The 21,183-nt window shown below is 44.5% G+C and overlaps 1 protein-coding gene across 4 annotated transcripts in view; it reads left to right on the forward strand.

Moving 5' to 3' along the window:
- The window catches only part of LOC123993198 (mitogen-activated protein kinase kinase kinase kinase 4-like), a 62,506-nt gene that overhangs the window by 26,062 nt on the left and 15,261 nt on the right, over positions 1 to 21,183 (forward strand). The window contains exons 14-23 of one of the 4 annotated variants that reach the window (XM_046295082.1): positions 523 to 588; positions 2,439 to 2,630; positions 2,917 to 3,096; positions 5,680 to 5,811; positions 8,998 to 9,065; positions 10,278 to 10,357; positions 11,421 to 11,515; positions 16,866 to 16,978; positions 19,282 to 19,372; positions 20,336 to 20,527. In XM_046295082.1, the coding sequence (XP_046151038.1) occupies positions 523 to 588; positions 2,439 to 2,630; positions 2,917 to 3,096; positions 5,680 to 5,811; positions 8,998 to 9,065; positions 10,278 to 10,357; positions 11,421 to 11,515; positions 16,866 to 16,978; positions 19,282 to 19,372; positions 20,336 to 20,527 (1,209 nt within the window). The remainder of the gene's footprint in view (positions 1 to 522; positions 589 to 2,438; positions 2,631 to 2,916; positions 3,097 to 5,679; positions 5,812 to 8,997; positions 9,066 to 10,277; positions 10,358 to 11,420; positions 11,516 to 16,865; positions 16,979 to 19,281; positions 19,373 to 20,335; positions 20,528 to 21,183) is intronic. The other 3 variants (XM_046295083.1, XM_046295085.1, XM_046295084.1) reach the window with 3 other exon arrangements.

Below are 21,183 nucleotides of genomic sequence, written 5' to 3' on the forward strand. Positions count from 1 at the left end.
ATGTAGAAGGCAGCTCTAATGAGTTTAGACAGAATCCTAGAGAGTGGCCCGGCTACCAATTAATTACAGATGGTCAGTAGGGCTGATTGCCTGGCTGTGCTGCTCTCTCTCCTCCTGTCTGCCTGTCTCAGCTGTAGCTTACATGGATTTCCGCCATCTCATCCTCAAGCATCCTCAAGCGCATCTGGAGATGCAACGTGTACCATTTAACATCTATTGACTAGAACATGTTTTTAACCCCATTCTGTGTTAACCCAGGGGGGAAGAACTCGCTGCACGCTTTTGATTCAGCCATTCACTCTTTCAGGGTCATTTAGAGTTATGTGGACTAATTTTCATGGTTAAATATTTCAAATAGGGGGGTTAAGAGCCTTATGCAAGCTAGCTAGACACTGAATATTTTAGGTTTTTCACTGGGATTCAGTCATTGGATTTCCTAAGTCAGAAACCTTGACGTTATCAAAAAAATAAATCTCTCTCTCTCTCTCTCTCTCTCTCTCTCTCTCTCTCTCTGAATTGTAGCTGGAGGATTGTGGCACACAGAGGAGTGATGTCGGAGGAAGACCTGCAGGTCCTTTAAATGAACAGGTAATAACTGCCTTCTGTTTTTTTGTCACTCAACCTGCAGAGAACGAAATGCATCAAACCGTGCCATGAAATCACTCCAATCTTTATGAAAGACATGGGTGGTTATTGAATTCAAATGTTTTGGTATGAATGTTGTGTCTTGGTCTATGGGAAATATTATGACTGGTTCTGCATGAAACAGCACAGAATGTGAGAACACCGGTGTGTCAAGAGCAAGTTTGTTGCTGTCAATGAAGGAGTAGAGAAAATAGAATGGTGGAAAATTCCATGTTTAGACTACCATGGCAGATTTCAAGGTCAAGACCTTGTTGCTTTCTCAGTGTATACTACTGTACCACAGGTCCTGTTAAATTATGCTATCCCAGACTTAGCATGGGTAGCTAAAGGCCACATTCTCTTAAGGTCTGTTTCCCTAACTTCTAATGATGGTAGATGCTAGGCTAACTGGAAACACAGTCAATCCTGTGTACTCAAAGGCAACATAAAGACTATGCACTGTAATGTACTGTAGAAGAAAACACTTAAGAACTCTGAACGGCTCTGTTTGACTTTTAATCCGCAAGGAGCCTTGTACTAAAAGGCGTCATTTGCTTTTAAAAGGCATCGACTTAAAGTTGCATCTGAAGTAATTCACAGGAGGAATTCTATTTAGGCGCGACGGATTGTAACTGCTTCATATGTGGATGCAAGTGCAACCCCCTACCGCGATGTAAAGAAAAATATGTTTGAAAAGGAATGCTTAGGCTTACAACAAGAAAATGAAAAAAAATTGCCCATGCTACCGATAACTATATTGGTCCGGTAATACAGGACTAGTAAAGGCCCAGTGCACCACTTTTGTGGGATTTTAATATATATTTATTTTTTTATTCCAATTTTTCAGGGGGTGCTGCTGCACCCCTACTTCTCGCGGCTATGGTAGGGAGAATAAAACAATGCATTCTCAAACACAGCCTATGTGTTCACCACTTGCGTATGGAATCCTGTCTCCTCGTTTCCTTGAGAAGGCCACTGCTGTGCCGAACAGCCACAACCCTATTAGATTATTTATGTGTCTCGATTCACAATATCCTTATTGTGAACATTAGTCTTGATCCCCGTGATATAATTCCATGGCTTGTGTTTAGTCTTTAAATAGCATGCAGTGCTGGGAGAAAAAGGCTCTCCTTGCGTTTGTCAACGCTGGTAAAAGAGAGAGTAAATGCCAAATAACATGAAGGGGCTTTTTGTTTCTCATTTAATCTGATTTAACAAATAGCATGAAATTATGGTGAACTCATCATAAATCATAGATGACAAACATCCAAGCTTATATGGGATTACAGGTGTGGAATTGATTTAGCTCAACTTCTCTTTCTCTCTATGTAGTCTTCATGTCAGTGTGACCTTGTAATCACTTCATTGAATCTGAAGTGAAAAAGCATGACATACAGTTAACAGTGGGAGAAATGTCCTTGGTGGTTTACTATAATAAGAAATTCAGTTGATACTGTATTTATGTGCTTCTTGCGGGTATGTGTGTTTGGGGCGAGGGCTCTATGTGAGTGTATGTGTGTGTGCTTTTCATGTGTGCTGATCATAAAGCCTGGGAGTGCCCCTCCTGAAACAATACCTCCTCCAGTTCTGACGTCTGGAGAGAGTTTAGCCTCGTTCCAGTTTCAGTTTCAATGAGAGGCTCCTACTGGGCCTGGATCTGCTAGCTACAGTAGAGGCTCTATTGAAAGCAGCTGTTTCCAGGCTGCAGCATTGGCCACAAGGCCTTGTCATCTATCTGTCTTGGGGCAGTACTGCAGGCACGGGATGAGGCTGCTGAATGCCAGTGTCCTGTGTTTGTCTCTGTCGTTGTGTAGAGGAGGACCGAGCTTCCACCTCTACTGCCTCATCCTCAGCAGCAGCAGCAGGGTAAAAAGTTCCACCGCACGCTGCCCAAAGACCAAACGCAGCTGCTTTCGCTTCAGCACGACCACAGGCACAAACAGAGGGAGCCCCAGAAGGCTGCTAGTGCCACGCCTAACTGCCCTGCAAATAGCCAGTGCAAAGCGGTAAAGTCCCCCTTGTCCCACTCCCCCCGTCTCCCCGAGCACCCCCTCACTATCTGCTGCCTCCCTCTCTCTCTCTCTCACCGCCTTGTCTGTATCACTATTTGTCTAGTGTTGTGTTTGTTTGCGTTTGTGCATTAGTGTGCCAGATAGCTATTAGTCGCTCAAAGAGAGATTGGAAGTATGTTTTGGATTATTAGTTATAATTCATAATCCAGTATGCAATAATATAGACTTGACTACAGTGTCCAGGGGTCTGGTTCTGACTGTTCTTGTCCATGTTGCTCAGATGGAGATGGATAGGGGGAAGACATCTGACAGCTATCAGGTCAACCTGAACAGAGTGTTGGCTGGGCTGCCCCTTCCCGTACACCCCCTTCCTCTCCCCATAAACATCCATACCAGACTGAGCTCCGGGAGCAGCTCCAGCCCCTGTACCCCTGCCATGCAGAGGGCCGCCATACAACAGGTACAGTAGCCCACTCCCCATCCCCTGCCCAAATAACCGTACCCTTCCTAAAACCACCAATCTATTCAATCAGTCAACATCTTTATTTGCCCCAGTTTGGAAAATCATTACGCAGCTAGGCATTCACAATATGCAATATGGTGTACTTACCTCATACATTGTAAGTACTGATGACGTTAACACCACGTGACAATGACACATAGTTAAAACAGCTGCCTGTTTCAAAGTAAAGGGTTAACTTAGCAAACAAGTCAGAGAATAGGTATTGCATCTCTATATTAGTAACTGCAAACGTTAGATAAAAAATCTCTGTAAATGTCACGCTTTCAATTTATTAGAAGTTATGACAAGTATTTTGCAAGACCCTATTGACTAATCAAACGGGTGTCAAGGCTTCAACATATATTTTGATCATTTCAACATTTTGAAAACCCACGTTTTGTCCTCTCACAGTCTTTGTCAGCTCTTCTGTTGGGAAGGTATTAGTCAAGGATCTATACATATCCTATGCCATCTTGTGCTTTGTGGTTGATAACTTAGTTGTCCTTCCTCTTGCTTTATCCAGAACCCGAAAACAATTACTTCCTTTTTTCCATCTTGTTTGTCCTACAGTACTCAGAGTCTCTGTCTCAAATAGTACCCTGTTCCCTTTATATTGCATCCATAGGGCACTGGTCAAAAGTAAAGCACTATTCAAATCAAATCAAATCAAATCAAATTTTATTTGTCACATACACATGGTTAGCAGATGTTAATGCGAGTGTAGCGAAATGCTTGTGCTTCTAGTTCCGACAATGCAGTGATAACCAACAAGTAATCTAACTAACAATTCCAAAACTACTGTCTTATACACAGTGTAAGGGGATAAGGAACATGTACATAAGGATATATGAATGAGTGATGGTACAGAGCAGCATACAGTAGATGGTATTGAGTACAGTATATACATATGAGATGAGTGTGTAGACAAAGTAAACAAAGTGGCATAGTTAAAGTGGCTAGTGATACATGTGTTACATAAGGATGCAGTCGATGATGTAGAGTACAGTATATACATATGCATATGAGATTAATAATGTAGGGTAAGTAACATTATATAAGGTAGCATTGTTTAAAGTGGCTAGTGATATATTTACATCATTTCCCATCAATTCCCATTATTAAAATGGCTGGAGTTGGGTCAGTGTCAATGACAGTGTGTTGGCAGCAGCCACTCAGTGTTAGTGGTGGCTGTTTAACAGTCTGATGGCCTTGAGATAGAAGCTGTTTTTCAGTCTCTCGGTCCCAGCTTTGATGCACCTGTACTGACCTCGCCTTCTGGATGATAGCGGGGTGAACAGGCAGTGGTTCGGGTGGTTGATGTCCTTGATGATCTTTATGGCCTTCCTGTAACAACGGGTGGTGTAGGTGTCCTGGAGGGCAGGTAGTTTGCCCCCGGTGATGCGTTGTGCAGTCCTCACTACCCTCTGGAGAGCCTTACGGTTGAGGGCGGAGCAGTTGCCGTACCAGGCGGTGATACAGCCCGCCAGGATGCTCTCGATTGTGCATCTGTAGAAGTTTGTGAGTGCTTTTGGTGACAAGCCGAATTTCTTCAGCCTCCTGAGGTTGAATAGGCGCTGCTGCGCCTTCTTCACGACGCTGTCAGTGTGAGTGGACCAATTCAGTTTGTCTGTGATGTGTATGCCGAGGAACATAAAACTAGCTACCCTCTCCACTACTGTTCCATCGATGTGGATAGGGGGGTGTTCCCTCTGCTGTTTCCTGAAGTCCACAATCATCTCCTTAGTTTTGTTGACGTTGAGTGTGAGGTTATTTTCCTGACACCACACTCCGAGGGCCCTCACCTCCTCCCTGTAGGCCGTCTCGTCGTTGTTGGTAATCAAGCCTACCACTGTTGTGTCGTCCGCAAACTTGATGATTGAGTTGGAGGCGTGCGTGGCCACGCAGTCGTGGGTGAACAGGGAGTACAGGAGAGGGCTCAGAACGCACCCTTGTGGGGCCCCGTGTTGAGGATCAGCGGGGAGGAGATGTTGTTGCCTACCCTCACCACCTGGGGGCGGCCCGTCAGGAAGTCCAGTACCCAGTTGCACAGGGCGGGGTCGAGACCCAGGGTCTCGAGCTTGATGACGAGCTTGGAGGGTACTATGGTGTTGAATGCCGAGCTGTAGTCGATGAACAGCATTCTCACATAGGTATTCCTCTTGTCCAGGTGGGTTAGGGCAGTGTGCAGTGTGGTTGAGATTGCATCGTCTGTGGACCTATTTGGGCGGTAAGCAAATTGGAGTGGGTCTAGGGTGTCAGGTAGGGTGGAGGTGATATGGTCCTTGACTAGTCTCTCAAAGCACTTCATGATGACGGAAGTGAGTGCTACGGGGCGGTAGTCGTTTAGCTCAGTTACCTTAGCTTTCTTGGGAACAGGAACAATGGTGGCCCTCTTGAAGCATGTGGGAACAGCAGACTGGTATAGGGATTGATTGAATATGTCCGTAAACACACCGGCCAGCTGGTCTGGGTGAGAGACACAGAGCTGTATGAATATATAAAAATATAGCTGGCCTGATCTAAACTAAGTGTCCATTTCAGAATGCCAATCTTCACTCCAGTCGAGACGCCCCTCACAGCAGCTCTATGTCTGACATGGCCACCACTCCCATGTCTCCTATGCTTGACGATGTCTTCTGGGACTTCCAAAGCTCCATGGAGTGCCCACCAAAGGTTTGTCCATCTATCAGTGTGGTGACATGTGTGTATATGTTGTGGTGTGTACACACACATGTTGTATGCAGAGGTCCAGTCAAAAGCGTTTTCTTTATTTTTTCTATTTTCTACATTGTAGAATAATAGTGAAGACCTCAAAATATGAAATAACACATATGGATTCCAAAAAACATAGTAACCAAAAAAGTGTTAAACAAATCAAAATATATTTTAGATTCTTTAAATTAGCCACCCTTTGCCTTGATGACAGCTTTTCACACTCTTGGCATTCTCTCAACCAGCTTCACCTGGAATGCTTTTCCAACAGTCTTGAAGGAGTTCCCACATATGCTGAGCAAATGTTGGCTGCTCTTCCTTCACTCTGCGGGCCAACTCATCCCAAACCACCTCAATTGGGTTGAGGTCGGGTGATTGTGGAGGCCAGGTCATCTGATGCAGCACTCCATCATTCTTTTTCTTAGTCAAATAGCCTTTACACAGCCTGGAGGTGTGTTGGGTTATTTTCCTGTTGAAAAACAAATGATAGTCCCACAAAGCGCAAACGAGATGGGATGGTGTATCGCTGCAGAATGCTGTGGTAGTCATGCTGGTTAAGTGTGCCTTAAAATCTAAATAAATCACAGTGTCAACAGCAAAGAACCCCCACAGCATCACACCTCCATGCTTCATGGTGGGAACCACACATGCGGAGATCATCCGATCACCTGCTCTGCGTCTCACAAAGACATGGTGGTTGGAACCAAAAATGTCAAATTTGGACTCATCAGACCAAAGGACAGATTTCCACCGGTCTAATGTCCATTGCTTGTGTTTGTTGGCCCAAGCCTCTTCTTATTATTGGTGTCCTTTAGTAGTGGTTTCTTTGCAGGAATTAGACATGAAGGCCTGATTCACGCAGGCTCCTCTGAACAGTTGATATTGAGATGTGTCTGTTACTTGAACTCTGTGCAGCATTTATTTGGGCTGCAATTTCTAAGGATGGTAATTCTAATGAACTTATCCTCTGCAGCAGAGGTAACTCTTTCTTTCCTGTGGCGGTCCTCTTGAGAGCCAGTTTCATTATAGCGCTTGATGGTTTTTGCAACTAAAATTTACTGAAATTTTCCATATTGACTGACCTTCATGTCTTAAAGTAATGATGGACTGTCGTTTCTCTTTGCTTATTTGAGCTGTTCTTGCCATAATATGGATTTGGTATTTTACCAAACAGGGCTATCTTCTGTATACCACCCCTACTTGCGTTGTCACGTCACAACGCAACTGATTGGCTCAAACGCATTAAGGAGAGAAATTCCACAAATGAACTGTTAACAAGGAACACCTGTTAATTGAAATGCTGTCACATCATTCCTAATAATGGTGGTCGGACCAAGGCGCAGCGTACGTAGAGTTCCACATAATTTTAATGAACAAAGTGAGACATAAGCAAATACAAAACAAATAAAGAATAAATGAACCGTGACGACAATGCAGTGCTAACAGGCAACTAAACATAAACAATATCCCATAACCCACAGGTGGAAAAAATTCTACTTAAGCATGATCCCCAATTAGAGACAACGATAACCAGCTGCCTCTAATTGGGAATCATACAAATCACCAACATAGAAAATCAAACCTAGAACCCCACATAGAAAATATAAACTAGAACAAAAAAAACCTAGTCACGCCCTGACCTACTCTACCGTAGAAAATACAGGTTTTCTATCGTCAGGACGGGACAAATGCATTCCAGGTGACTACCTCATGAAGCTGTTTGAGAGAACGCCAAGTGTGTGCAAAGCTGTCATCGAGGCAAAGGTTGGCTACTTTGAAGAATCTCAAATATGAAATATATTTTGATTAGTTTAACACTTTTTGGTTACTACATGATTCCATATGTGTTATTTCATAGTTTTGATATCTTCACTATTATCTTCACTATTATTCTGCAATGTAGAAAATAATACAAATAAAGAAAAACTCTTGAATGAGTATGTGTGTCCCAACTTTTGACTGGTACTGTATGTGTGGTGAATGTTTCTATGTGTCTGTCTGTGTGTGTGTGCCTGGTGAGACTATAACCCCATATGTGTGTGATAGTATCTCTTAGGTGGTTCTGCTGTTGTTGTTTTTGTGATTATGTTGATCATGCAAGCTTAGAGGAAGTGGAATGTTCAGCACGAGTTTGGCAGTGCCCTCAGGCTTCCTATGGCACCCCTGACTTACAGCAAACACATTTGATGATGTGATGCACATTCTGTGTTTCCAATAACAAACTCTCACAACATTTCTCTAGTTCAGGTATGGGTAACTTTGATGGGGTTGGGGACCACAACAAATCTGAACTCGTCATGAGGGACCACAGTGGCTCGTGGGTCTGCGTATCCACCTCCATACCCTCACGTGCAGTCAGAGCCGGCTTTAGCATTTTGGGGGCCCCAAGCGAAATTTTGTTGGGGGTCCCACGCCACCTTGAAACAAACAAAAAAAAGTGCAACCCCCCCTATTGACAGCGGAGAGAAAACATTGACATTTTACACATTGATGTTTTAAAGTGAATTTCCTACAGAAGGTACTGTAGGTCCGCGGGTCGCCAGTTGCCCATCCTTGCTCTGGGTCCACTAATCAACATAGATTTGTATCCTTAGCATATGGAGTTGATGGGCTTTAATTGCTTACAAGTTCTCTTGTTGCATTCATATCACAGGAAAAGAAAAGAAACACTTATGAAACCCAGAGCTGCAAGTAAAGCCCTGTTGAAGGAGTGTCAGTAGTCAGATGCATATTTTCAGAATGACTTCCTCTTTCAGGGGGTGCAGTCTTCCTTTCCTCTTATGTGATGATGTGACACATGAGAGCAAGGTGAAAAGGTTGACAGCTACAGGGGACCATGTTGAGAAATTGAAGCGTTAGTCACATGAACACAAGGCCTGTGTGCCTGCTTGACATATGTTTCTTCTCGTGAGTTTGACTGAAGTTGTAATTCTTAGAATGTAGCAGCTATATTGTAATTAAATATCAACTTACTATAGAAGGTGATACAGTCCAGGTTGCCTCATTTGGACCAGTTCCACATACTATATTGTTTCTGCAGTCCTTACATAGTATGCAGTGGTTTGTAATGTCCTAATATGCAGCATGCTTTGTTGAAGGCAGTCAGGCATATAATGTGTCCTCACATGTCAAAATGATATTTTGAAGGTTCCGGAGCGTACAACATCGAAATTCTATTGTAAAGAGCTGATGAGTCATCACCGGTCTTCATCAAGGTACGTTTTTCACCACCATCACACATCATTCAGTGTAGCCTAGTGGTTAGAGCGTTGGACTAGTAACCGGAAGGTTGCGAGTTCAACTCCCCGAGCTGACAAGGTACAAATCTGTCAAACCCCCTGTAATTGAAAATAATAATTTGTTCTTAACTGACTTTTCTAGTTAAATAAAGGTTTAAAAAAACAGTCACAGGGTGGATGATCCATAGATCAGCTTTGACAGGCCCCATGTGCTTAGGGGATCACTCTATGGACATTTGATATCTCTTGTGTGTGCCTGATCCTTGTCACCTCTCTCCCTCTCCTGGTTGCTCTTTTCTTGTGGCAACAGGTCACAAATCTTGCTGCTGTGATGGCACACTGTTATATTTACCCTGATAGATATTATGTCAAGTTATTTGTGTAATCTGTGTAATCTGAGGGAAATGTGTCTCTAATATGGTCATACATTTGGCAGGAGGTTAGGAAGTGCAGCTCAGCTTCCACCTAATTTTGTGTGCACATAGCCTGTCTTCTCTTGAAAGCCAGGTCTGCCTACGGCGGCCTCTCAATAGCAAGGCTGTCCGCACTAAGTCTGTACATGGTCAAAGCTTTCAGGTATTCTGCTACTGTGTACTCTCTGTTTAGGGCCAAATAGAATTCTAGTTTGCTCAGTTTTTTTGTTTATTCTTTCCAATGTGTTGGTTGTGTTTTATTGTGCTGCTGTCCTGGGGCTCTGTGGGGTCTGTTTGTGAACAGAGCCCCAGACCAGCTTGTTTAGGTGACTCTTCTCCAGATTAATCTCTCCATAGGTGTTGGCTTTGTTATGGAATGTTTGGGAATCGCTTCCTTTTAGGTGGTTGTAGAAAGTAACGTCTCTGTTCTGGATTTTGATAATTAGCGGGTATCGGCCTAATTATGCTCTGCATGCATTATTTGGTGTTTTGCATTGTACACTGAGGATATTTTTGCAGAATTCTGCATGCAGAGTCTCAATTTGGTGTTTGTCCCATTTTTATGAATGATTTGTTGGTGAGTGGACCCCAGACCTCACAACCATAAAGGGCAATGATTCAAGTATTTTTAGCCAGATTCTAATTGGTATGTTGAATTTTATGTTCCTTTTGATGGCGTAGAAGGCCCTTATTGCCTTGTCTCTCAGATCGTTCACAGCTTTGTAGAAGTTACCTGTGGTACTGATTCCTATCCCTCTCCCACTCTGTTGTCCAGTGGGGGCCCTCAGTCTCCTGTGGAGAAGGGTGGGAAATCCATGTCATCTCACGGAAGCTCCAGCAACAGCTCCCAGTCAGGTCTGTGTCCCTGTGTCCTCCACAATGACTCACTTGCTTCACCTCTCCCTCTCTCTCTCTCTCTCTATCTCTCTCTCTCTCTCTCTCTCTCTCTCTCTAAACCACTCACCACTCAGAGATGGGTCCCTTTCAACACATCGATTCATAGTAGATCCATCAGCTGCATAGTGTTACTACATGGTGAACTACAGCCTGTGAGAAAGCATTGGGTGTTTACAAATCAGACTATAACCACAATACACAGGAAATGTCTCACTGGAACCTAAACATCCTGTCAGAGTTGTTCCCCCCCATGAGTTGAAAGTGTTTGAAAGTGAAACTGAACCATGCACCGTGCCACCGCTTCACTGTTTGGCTCTGAAACAGAAAAATAGTTTTACCTAGTTTCTTGTCTTTAGGAAAGACCTAAAAGGTGTCTAACACTTTCTGTGTAGTGGTAGCATTGGCCTGTGCTCTGTCTGTTGAGTAGTGCAGTGTGTTTTGGGGTGTGTGGGAGTGTATGAGGGCGTGTGGGTGAGTAACAGGGCCTGTGGTAGAATGGGTGTGGGGAAAACCAGTACAATTAATGGTTAGACAGACTCTCAAAATAAATGCCTTTTGGATGGCGAAAGAAATAAATATGTTCAAATATCCCTTTTTACCAGTAATCGTCAGTTTTAAGAAAGCAGTTCAGGAGCCTCCCGCACAATATAGTAAATAAATGTCTTTGTTTAAATGTAAAAGGATTTCATATACTGTACATGAAGAGGGAGCAATAGCTCAAATAGAGTAGTAGTAATGATACATTTTGATAGTGCTTTTCCAAGTCCTTTACAAGGGCTATACATTTTAGCATTCAGGAAGTAAGCCAGAAGAAAAACAAGGAATCCCATACAATGTATCCTCATGCCCTAGTCCTTATCTAGACTTGTTCATCATACTAGCAGAGCATACATTGTTTGAGGAAAGATCACATAATGAGCCACCAAAGCTATCTAGAGTATCTGTATGGCTCTGGTGATATTTATAGAGAGTGGACAACATAATGAAACGTGAGATAGAGATTTTGCTTTGACTCTTTCAGGTTACTTCAAGCTGGAGAGCCCTATGCTGCAGAGCCGTCTTCAACAGTACAAGAAGTCTCAGGAGACTTCTCAAGCAGCCCTGCTGCAGCAACGGGTGTGTACAGTATCTATTGGGGTTGGGGTATGTTACGATAGCATCATCTGTCGACGATGATTGACAGCCATCATCGATGGTTTAGCCTATTTGAACTTGACAGGCGCCGCGCAGTAAAGAACGGGGTCGGACAGCGCACAGCAGGACTGCACACGAGTGACATTCTGAGTAATTTGCCTATTCCTATTTGCTCTAGCAATACATTTATTATATACAGAACACAAGAGAGGAAAGTAGGCTAGACAGAGTGGAGAGAGAACTCCACCCATATTGTTTCTCTCTCTCTCTCTCATTTTGGATGCATGGGACCTTATAGCCTAAACCTATTTTCTTTATTACGGACACTCCTTAACTATCTTATGTCGAGCTGTAGAATTTTTGGGCTATACTCTCTTCTCTCGCCATACGATATTAAAACTACTTTGGGCAAGACTAGCCTACACTTTCATTGTTTTATGCATGCATGGCTTTCTCCCGATCAAACAATGAATGAATCTAATGGACTTCCATCTCATAAATGTATTTGAATAGCCTAAAAACTTAATGTAGCCAGGGGACTAATAATGAGAGAGAACCATCTGTATCAATAGTCCATAGAAAAATCAAGTTTAAGCTTATTAAGAAATAAATTATCTGTGCGGGCCGGAAAAATCCCCCCCGTGCGAGCATAGCCGCCGGAAGCAGTTTGGGGGTTCTGCAAATTGTTATTATTATTATATTTTATTTCACCCTAATCTGGTGGTCCCAGCGCGCACGACCCACGTGGAGTTCCAGGTCTCCGGTAGCCTCTGGAACTGCCGATCTGCAGCCAACAAGGCAGAGTTCATCTCAGCCTATGCCTCCCTCCAGTCCCTCGACTTCTTGGCACTGACAGAAACATGGATCACCACAGATAACACTGCTACTCCTACTGCTCTCTCTTCGTCCGCCCACGTGTTCTCGCACACCCCGAGAGCTTCTGGTCAGTGGGGTGGTGGCATAGGGATCCTTATCTCTCCCATGTGGTCATTCTCTCTTTCTCCCCTTACCCATCTGTCTATCGCCTCCTTTGAATTTCATGCTGTCACAGTTACCAGCCCTTTCAAGCTTAACATCCTTATCATTTATCGCCCTCCAGGTCCCCTCGGAGAGTTCATCAATGAGCTTGATGCCTTGATAAGCTCCTTTCCTGAGGACGGCTCACCTCTCACAGTTCTGGGCGACTTTAACCTCCCCACGTCTACCTTTGACTCATTCCTCTCTGCCTCCTTCTTTCCACTCCTCTCCTCTTTTGACCTCACCCTCTCACCTTCCCCCCCTACTCACAAGGCAGGCAATACGCTCGACCTCATCTTTACTAGATGCTGTTCTTCCACTAACCTCATTGCAACTCCCCTCCAAGTCTCCGACCACTACCTTGTATCCTTTTCCCTCTCGCTCTCATCCAACACTTCCCACACTGCCCCTACTCGGATGGTATCGCGCCGTCCCAACCTTCGCTCTCTCTCCCCCGCTACTCTCTCCTCTTCCATCCTATCATCTCTTCCCTCTGCTCAAACCTTCTCCAACCTATCTCCTGATTCTGCCTCCTCAACCCTCCTCTCCTCCCTTTCTGCATCCTTTGACTCTCTATGTCCCCTATCTTCCAGGCCGGCTCGGTCCTCCCCTCCCGCTCCGTGGCTTGACGACTCAATGCGAGCTCACAGAACAGGGCTCCGGAAGGCCGAGCGGAAATGGAGGAAAACTCGCCTCCCTGCGGACCTGGCATCCTTTCACTCCCTCCTCTCTACATTTTCCTCCTCTGTCTCTGCTGCTAAAGCCACTTTCTACCACTCTAAATTCCAAGCATCTGCCTCTAACCCTAGGAAGCTCTTTGCCACATTCTCCTCCCTCCTGAATCCTCCTCCCCCTCCCCCCTCCTCCCTCTCTGCAGATGACTTCGTCAACCATTTTGAAAAGAAGATCGACGACATCCGATCCTCGTTTGCTAAGTCAAACAACACCGCTGGTTCTGCTCACACTGCCCTACCCTGTGCTCTGACCTCTTTCTCCCCTCTCTCTCCAGATGAAATCTCGCGTCTTGTGACGGCCGGCCGCCCAACAACCTGCCCGCTCGACCCTATCCCCTCCTCTCTTCTCCAGACCATTTCCGGAGACCTTCTCCCTTACCTCACCTCGCTCATCAACTTATCCCTGACCGCTGGCTACGTCCCTTCCGTCTTCAAGAGAGCGAGAGTTGCACCCCTTCTGAAAAAACCTACACTCGATCCCTCCGATGTCAACAACTACAGACCAGTATCCCTTCTTTCTTTTCTCTCCAAAACTCTTGAACGTGCCGTCCTTGGTCAGCTCTCCCGCTATCTCTCTCAGAATGACCTTCTTGATCCAAATCAGTCAGGTTTCAAGACTAGTCATTCAACTGAGACTGCTCTTCTCTGTATCACGGAGGCGCTCCGCACCGCTAAAGCTAACTCTCTCTCCTCTGCTCTCATCCTTCTAGACCTATCGGCTGCCTTCGATACTGTGAACCATCAGATCCTCCTCTCCACCCTCTCCGAGTTGGGCATCTCCGGCGCGGCCCACGCTTGGATTGCGTCCTACCTGACAGGTCGCTCCTACCAGGTGGCGTGGCGAGAATCTGTCTCCTCACCACGCGCTCTCACCACTGGTGTCCCCAGGGCTCTGTTCTAGGCCCTCTCCTATTCTCGCTATACACCAAGTCACTTGGCTCTGTCATAACCTCACATGGTCTCTCCTATCATTGCTATGCAGACGACACACAATTAATCTTCTCCTTTCCCCCTTCTGATGACCAGGTGGCGAATCGCATCTCTGCATGTCTGGCAGACATATCAGTGTGGATGACGGATCACCACCTCAAGCTGAACTTCGGCAAGACGGAGCTGCTCTTCCTCCCGGGGAAGGACTGCCCGTTCCATGATCTCGCCATCACGGTTGACAACTCCATTGTGTCCTCCTCCCAGAGCGCTAAGAACCTTGGCGTGATCCTGGACAACAAACTGTCGTTCTCAACTAATATCAAGGCGGTGGCCCGTTCCTGTAGGTTCATGCTCTACAACATCCGCAGAGTACGACCCTGCCTCACACAGGAAGCGGCGCAGGTCCTAATCCAGGCACTTGTCATCTCCCGTCTGGATTACTGCAACTCGCTGTTGGCTGGGCTCCCTGCCTGTGCCATTAAACCCCTACAACTCATCCAGAACGCCGCAGCCCGTCTAGTGTTCAACCTTCCCAAGTTCTCTCACGTCACCCCGCTCCTCCGCTCTCTCCACTGGCTTCCAGTTGAAGCTCGCATCCGCTACAAGACCATGGTGCTTGCCTACGGAGCTGTGAGGGGAACGGCACCTCAGTACCTCCAGGCTCTGATCAGGCCCTACACCCAAATAAGGGCACTGCGTTCATCCACCTCTGGCCTGCTCGCCTCCCTACCACTGAGGAAGTACAGTTCCCGCTCAGCTCAGTCAAAACTGTTCGCTGCTCTGGCTCCCCAATGGTGGAACAAACTCCCTCACGACGCCAGGACAGCGGAGTCAATCACCACCTTCCGGAGACACCTGAAACCCCACCTCTTTAAGGAATACCTAGGATAGGATAAAGTAATCCTTCTCACCCCCCTTAAAATATTTAGATGCACTATTGTAAAGTGGTTGTTCCACTGGATGTCATAAGGTGAATGCACCAATTTGTAAGTCGCTCTGGATAAGAGCGTCTGCTAAATGACTTAAATGTAAATGTAATGTAAATATTTTATTTTATTTTATTTTTTAAAACTTTTTTTCAGGTGGTGCAGCAGCACCCTACATGGCTATGCATACAAGGTTGAAAACAAAATTGTCAATAAACTATCCTCCTACTTGGCCTATCATAAGTTAAAGTTATGAACAGTAGCCTATTTCCAAATATTTGAATAGCCTAAGAAAGAGTTGACCTAAAGTTGCCGCTTTCAAAAAGAGCAGGTATAAAAGTCTGAATCTATAGGCTTAGGCATATGCTATTCTCAATCACAGCTTTATGAGAGATAGAACAAACCATAGGCCTGTTAAGAAAGGAGGATGATGCAAATAAAGCAATTATTAACCCGTTCTGAAGACGGCCTCTATCCAGCCCATGATTTATAACCTGACTCACTACGGTATAGACTGTCACTCCATCGTGTGCACCCCACACACACCTACCTGACCATGCTGAAGCTCCATCAGAAATCCCAAAAAATATATATATTTGCTTCCACTTAGCCTCTGACCAGGCTTTCAACGAGATGATCTTTCATGAAGTTGTAGCATGCAAGTTTGTTTTAATGAACTTTTTCAATAAAATGTTTTTTGGGGGGTTGGCCAATAGGGGCCGATACCATCATATATCACAATGTTTTACTAGAACATCATCAATATAGGACAAAGCTTGACATCGCCCAACCCTAGTATCTATATATAATAAAAATGTAATTTAGTAGACACATTTTTTTTTCCAAAGTGAGAGTCATGCGTGCACACATATTCACGGACCAACTAAGCCACAGAGGACGGCATCTGTTGCTATCCCAGCATCTAGAACACTATTTTACATCCGTTACTTTACTCGTTCACCCACATTAGATTTATAATGTCGTTTTCAGCCATGATTATCAGAACTCTTCCAGTGGGTCATGTTGTTCTTTTCTTTACTGGCTCCAGTTGCCCCGTGGTTGTGGAAAAGATCTGCATTTTGTAACACATGAAAACTTGGTCACCAAGTCTCAAGGCAATCGTGTTGGTCTCGCCTCGGTATTCGTCAGATGTTCGGTTACTGTTGTTTGTGACCGCCTGTTAAAACAGTCAAAGGTAAGAGACTGATGAATCCGATTACCTCTGGATTTGAATTAGGAGAATCTATCTGACCGTCTAACATCTGCGTTTGCTCTTTATCAAAACAAAGAATGCTGGAGCTCCTCCTCGTCGACTCATCTATATAAATAGCCTCATCTAAATAGTGTATCATCCCTGCTTATCCGTTCTAGAGCAAATAGTGCATCTTATGACTAGGCCTATTGATTTGATGTCAGAGGTATGCCATTCCGAGAAGTAATGCCAGTTAAGATTCCGGTCATTCCGACGGGACCAGAGACGGGACCAGAGGACAAGGCAGCAGATGGGAACCCCGTTCTGTCCCGTCTCTGATTCCCTCCAGAGGACACACAGTGTCCTTGTGTTTTATTCAATAGCATTCAGCCGTTTGTCATCTTCTTGTGACAATTATTCCTATATTCAATTAGCATTAGCAGTCCTGTATTGTTATCATAAACGTGTCTGTCTCATGAATCCTGATGTCCGGTGTTCTATCTCTTATGTTATTCCCTGTGTTTCTGTCTCAGGGTTCCGGCCACTTATCTGGGGTCAAGTCCAATCTCAGTCCGTTTGTCAAGGCAACAGAGTACTCCTCTTCCAGTGATGAAGTCGGGAGTAGTGACGATGAGGGGACTACCAGGTGGGTTCACATAAGGCTGTGGTGGTCATGACATTTTGTCGGCCGGTAACTGTCATGACATTTTGTCGGCCGGTAACTGTCATGCACATAAGTGCGGGTTTTACGGTAATTGACAGTTAATTAACATCTCCAGGCTTCCATGCATGGCCTACAAGCCACTGATGAGGACATTTGGAACATCTACATTTTAAAAAGTTTTAAAAAATAAATTTAATATGGCCTACACCATCACAATATTTATTTTAGGCCGGTCTAAAGAAACATTATGATATGAAGAAATTGTAGCCTATTTCAGAAGAACAGAATAGCTTCTGAGTTGTCCTCATGTTAGGCCCTGATCTGGCTGTGCCATACACTAGTTCATTTGCAGACAAGATTTTCTTATACTTCCAGTGGCATTATTTTATGTTATTTAATAAAAAGAAGAATACAATTGAACATAGCTGAATAAAATAGAAAGGATATTTTTCCTAAACGATTTCCGTGAGAGTGCGCAGACATGCGCAATTAACAAAGTGATCAAATGAAATGCTTAATTTTAGAGTTATTTATACAACTGTAGTTGTGATACAAACCTTAGGCTATAACCTTTGATTTATAATACATTCTAAGGCTGCATGATGCGACTAATGATGATTTGAAAAAGGTTGCATGAAAGGCATGTGCTTTGCTCTGTTTTTTTGGGAGGCTGCACACACTTCATCTGTCTCTCATTCACAATTCGACAAGCACTTGATAATATTCTCACCCATCAGACTATTCTCTATTTAATCTATCCCATATACTAAATAATATGTGTGTAAAATTAGTTTGGATTCTGAACGGGCTGTTATCAGAACAGGGGCAGGGGGAAAAACATGTCACCGTATGCACTTAAATATCAAATGGATGATGCTTTTCCCCCAGTACATACCAGCCAGGTAAGCTACTCCGGTTGTAAAGCGAAGCAATGTGCTTAATATTAGGAAAGTTGAGAAATAAATATAGTAGGCCAAGCCTATAGAAAGCTGATGGGATCCTCCTCTTTTTAATTAAGGCCATCAAAACTCAGTTCTCATGCAAAGCCTATAGAAATGTTGCACAACATGGGCTTATAGGAACACTTATTTCATTCCATGCATCAACCAGCTATGAGGAGCTGGCTCTCGCTGCGCAACAGGTGATCCCATTCCGCTCAAACTCTAAATGCCCGGGCCCTGATAAAGCTGTTATGCAGGTGAATGAGGACCCAAAAGCGACTTGGCGAAAACAGAGTCTTTAATCCAGTAAAGGAAATATGCAATACTCCTAGACAAATCGGAGCGGTAAATAAAGCATAAAAAACAATTCCACTCGTAATGACGAGAACAGACTGGAGACTCGATCATAAACTGTAGGTTGCCTCGGGAAGGCACTTGACCGTAGCAGACTCAGACACCTGCTCACCACGCAGCATCTGAGGGAAACACGACACGACAGGGCGATACAAAGACACAGCACGGTGAACAATATACAAGGATCCGACAGGACAGAAACGGAAAACAAGGGGAGAAATAGGGACTCTAATCAGGGGAAAAGATAGGGAACAGGAGTGGAAAGACTAAATGATTGATTAGGGGAATAGGAACAGCTGGGAGCAGGAACGGAACGATAGAGAGAAGAGAGAGAGGGAGGGAGAGAGAAAAAAGGGAACGAACCTAAAAAGACCAGCAGGGGGAAAACGAACAGAAGGAAAAGCAAAATGACAAGACAATATAAGACAAAACATGACAGAAGCGTTTGATTTTTGATTGCATTGATGTCAGTTTAATTAGAGGGACAATAGAGGCAATAGGAAGTTTGCTAGGCTATTATTGACCATCAGTGGCATCAGAGCGCAGTTTTGGAGGACCCTAGTTACCGTGACTCGACAATCACATGGAATTTGACTGCGGTTATGACTCGTGACTGGCGGTAATACGGTCACCGCAACAGCCCTAGGTTCACCTTGATTGATTGATTTATTTATTTATACTTATACAGCCAAAAACAAGCAGTATACAGTATAACCTCACCAGCGCTCACTGACTAGCATATTACTAGGGCAGCAGGCAGCCTAGCGGTTAAGAGCGTTGGGAGGGTAAACGCTTATTCAAATCCCTGAGCCGACTCGTTGTCAAATCTGTCTGTGCCGTTGAGCAAGGCACTTAACCCTAATTGCTCCTGTAAATCGCTCTGGATAAGACTGTCTGCTGGATGAATAAAATGAACTAAGGTTGAGTCAAATTTTGTTAAACGTTGCAAGAGCCTCCTCTCTCTGACTGCTGTTGTATGTGTTTCTCCAGGTCTCCATTGAGTAATGGGAAGGGCAAGTTCTTCCGAGGAGCCCCCGATGGGATTGTCCTGCAGCCCCATCATAATCTCAACCAGACCACGGTATACATACACACCCTTCTGTCTACACACACACCCACCTCCATACAGTACTACCTCTAGGACATTTTGTGTAAAAGTGCACTCACTTATTAGCTTTGAGAGCTTTCTCACTTGTAACGGATATTTATTCTACACTTGATGAAAACTCATAGCAAATAATTTTCAAACTCTTAACATTGAACGGGATGATGTTCCATGGTTTCAATCGATATTTTAGTCAGATAACAGATGGTGGTGTCCATTGTCTTCAGGTTCATACCACAGTCAGCTTCATTAAATCGGTCTAATAGGTTGCTTAACATGGCTTCCCTGAACTGCTGATTTGGAAATTGGGTCATAGTCAGAGTTCAGGCTTGTTGTAACAGTGCAGATGCTGTGTGAAATCTCGTTACTTACTCACACAGACAGCAGCATGAATTGACCCAAATGGTACCCTACTCCCTGGCTTATAAAGTTCACTATTTTTGACCAGAGCCATATAGACCCTGGTCAAAACTAGTGTACGATATAGGGAATAGGGAGCCACTTGAGCTCAGCCGTGTCCCCGGTCCTGCGTGAGTCATTTGCATGACAAACACTAGAGGGCACTTTGTGCATACTAACTAAAACATGGAGCGGAGCAGAGGAGAGCCCATTGATGCCGTTCTCCCACAGGCCCCTCAGAGCCTCCTCCTCCACCTCCAGTGATGAATGCAATGCCACTTGGCACGGTGTAAGCAGGGCCTAGTATATCCTTGTTTAACTCACCCACTTAAAAAAATAAACAGTCATTGGAGACTTAGTGTCATGAAAACCTAAACAATGCCTTCCTGCCATAAGACAGCGTTAGCATTGGCGTGTGTGTAGATGCCGCTGCCTGTTCCTCCACACAGTGTTGTTGTGACGCAGGGGATACAGTGACAGACGGGCAGTATTAACGAGGGATTATGCCGCTGTTCTGCTGTGTGTCTCTTCTCTAAGCAGAGCAGCGTGGCATCAGGCCTTAAGAGTGGCCAGCCACTACACAGGCCCATGGCTGTAGGATCAGAATGCAATGAGAATTACCTTCTCCCTGATCTTCTGCAGAAGAGCCCGGCCCATGAGCCCCTGGGGCAGCACGTACCGCATGACGTCATCTTCCCCCAGTCTCCGAGCGGACGAGGACCGCACTTTGATGTGAGTTCTCTAGAGATCATAAAATGTTTAAAGGCCCAGCGCAGTCACAATTCTGTTTCTCCTTTGTTTTGTACAACAGCTGAAGAAACTAACACTGTAAAAGTGTGAAAAAAATGTATCAGTGTTATTTCCTAATAGTTGCTGCTTGAAAATACAATCTACATAGGACATTCTAATCAGCCTTTTTTCATGGCCTGTTTGCATGTGCGGGATTTCGGTTTACCTGGTAGCATCACCAGACGGTACATTGGTTAATAGACCAATAACAAAGAGAGTTCCAAACCTCTCTGCCAATAACAGTTAGTTTTATATTTTCATCTCCCCACTGAAGACCACCCAGACAGTCCTAGCAAAATTCTTGCTTGAGATTTTTCTTGCTAATGGACAACTATTACAGTAATATGCATAATTGTTACCTTTGTGCCTTTACGAATATGGGCCTTTAAGAGTAATACTTCATAGAGTGCAGTGGTTGGATCACTGAATTTGTATTTGATGTGAGTTTATCTTTCTCCACTAGGGGGAGATGAAGTAGCAGTTTTAGACTTGCACTCCCCCTTCCATCTCAAGATGGATATCAAGCCTACTGGAAGTATTTGATTTATTGTTGTTGATGTTGTTTCATTTATATGAATTATGATTTTGGATGCCTTTGC

Source organism: Oncorhynchus gorbuscha, linkage group LG13 (genome assembly GCF_021184085.1).
Source record: "Oncorhynchus gorbuscha isolate QuinsamMale2020 ecotype Even-year linkage group LG13, OgorEven_v1.0, whole genome shotgun sequence".
NCBI classification, from domain to species: domain Eukaryota; kingdom Metazoa; phylum Chordata; class Actinopteri; order Salmoniformes; family Salmonidae; genus Oncorhynchus; species Oncorhynchus gorbuscha.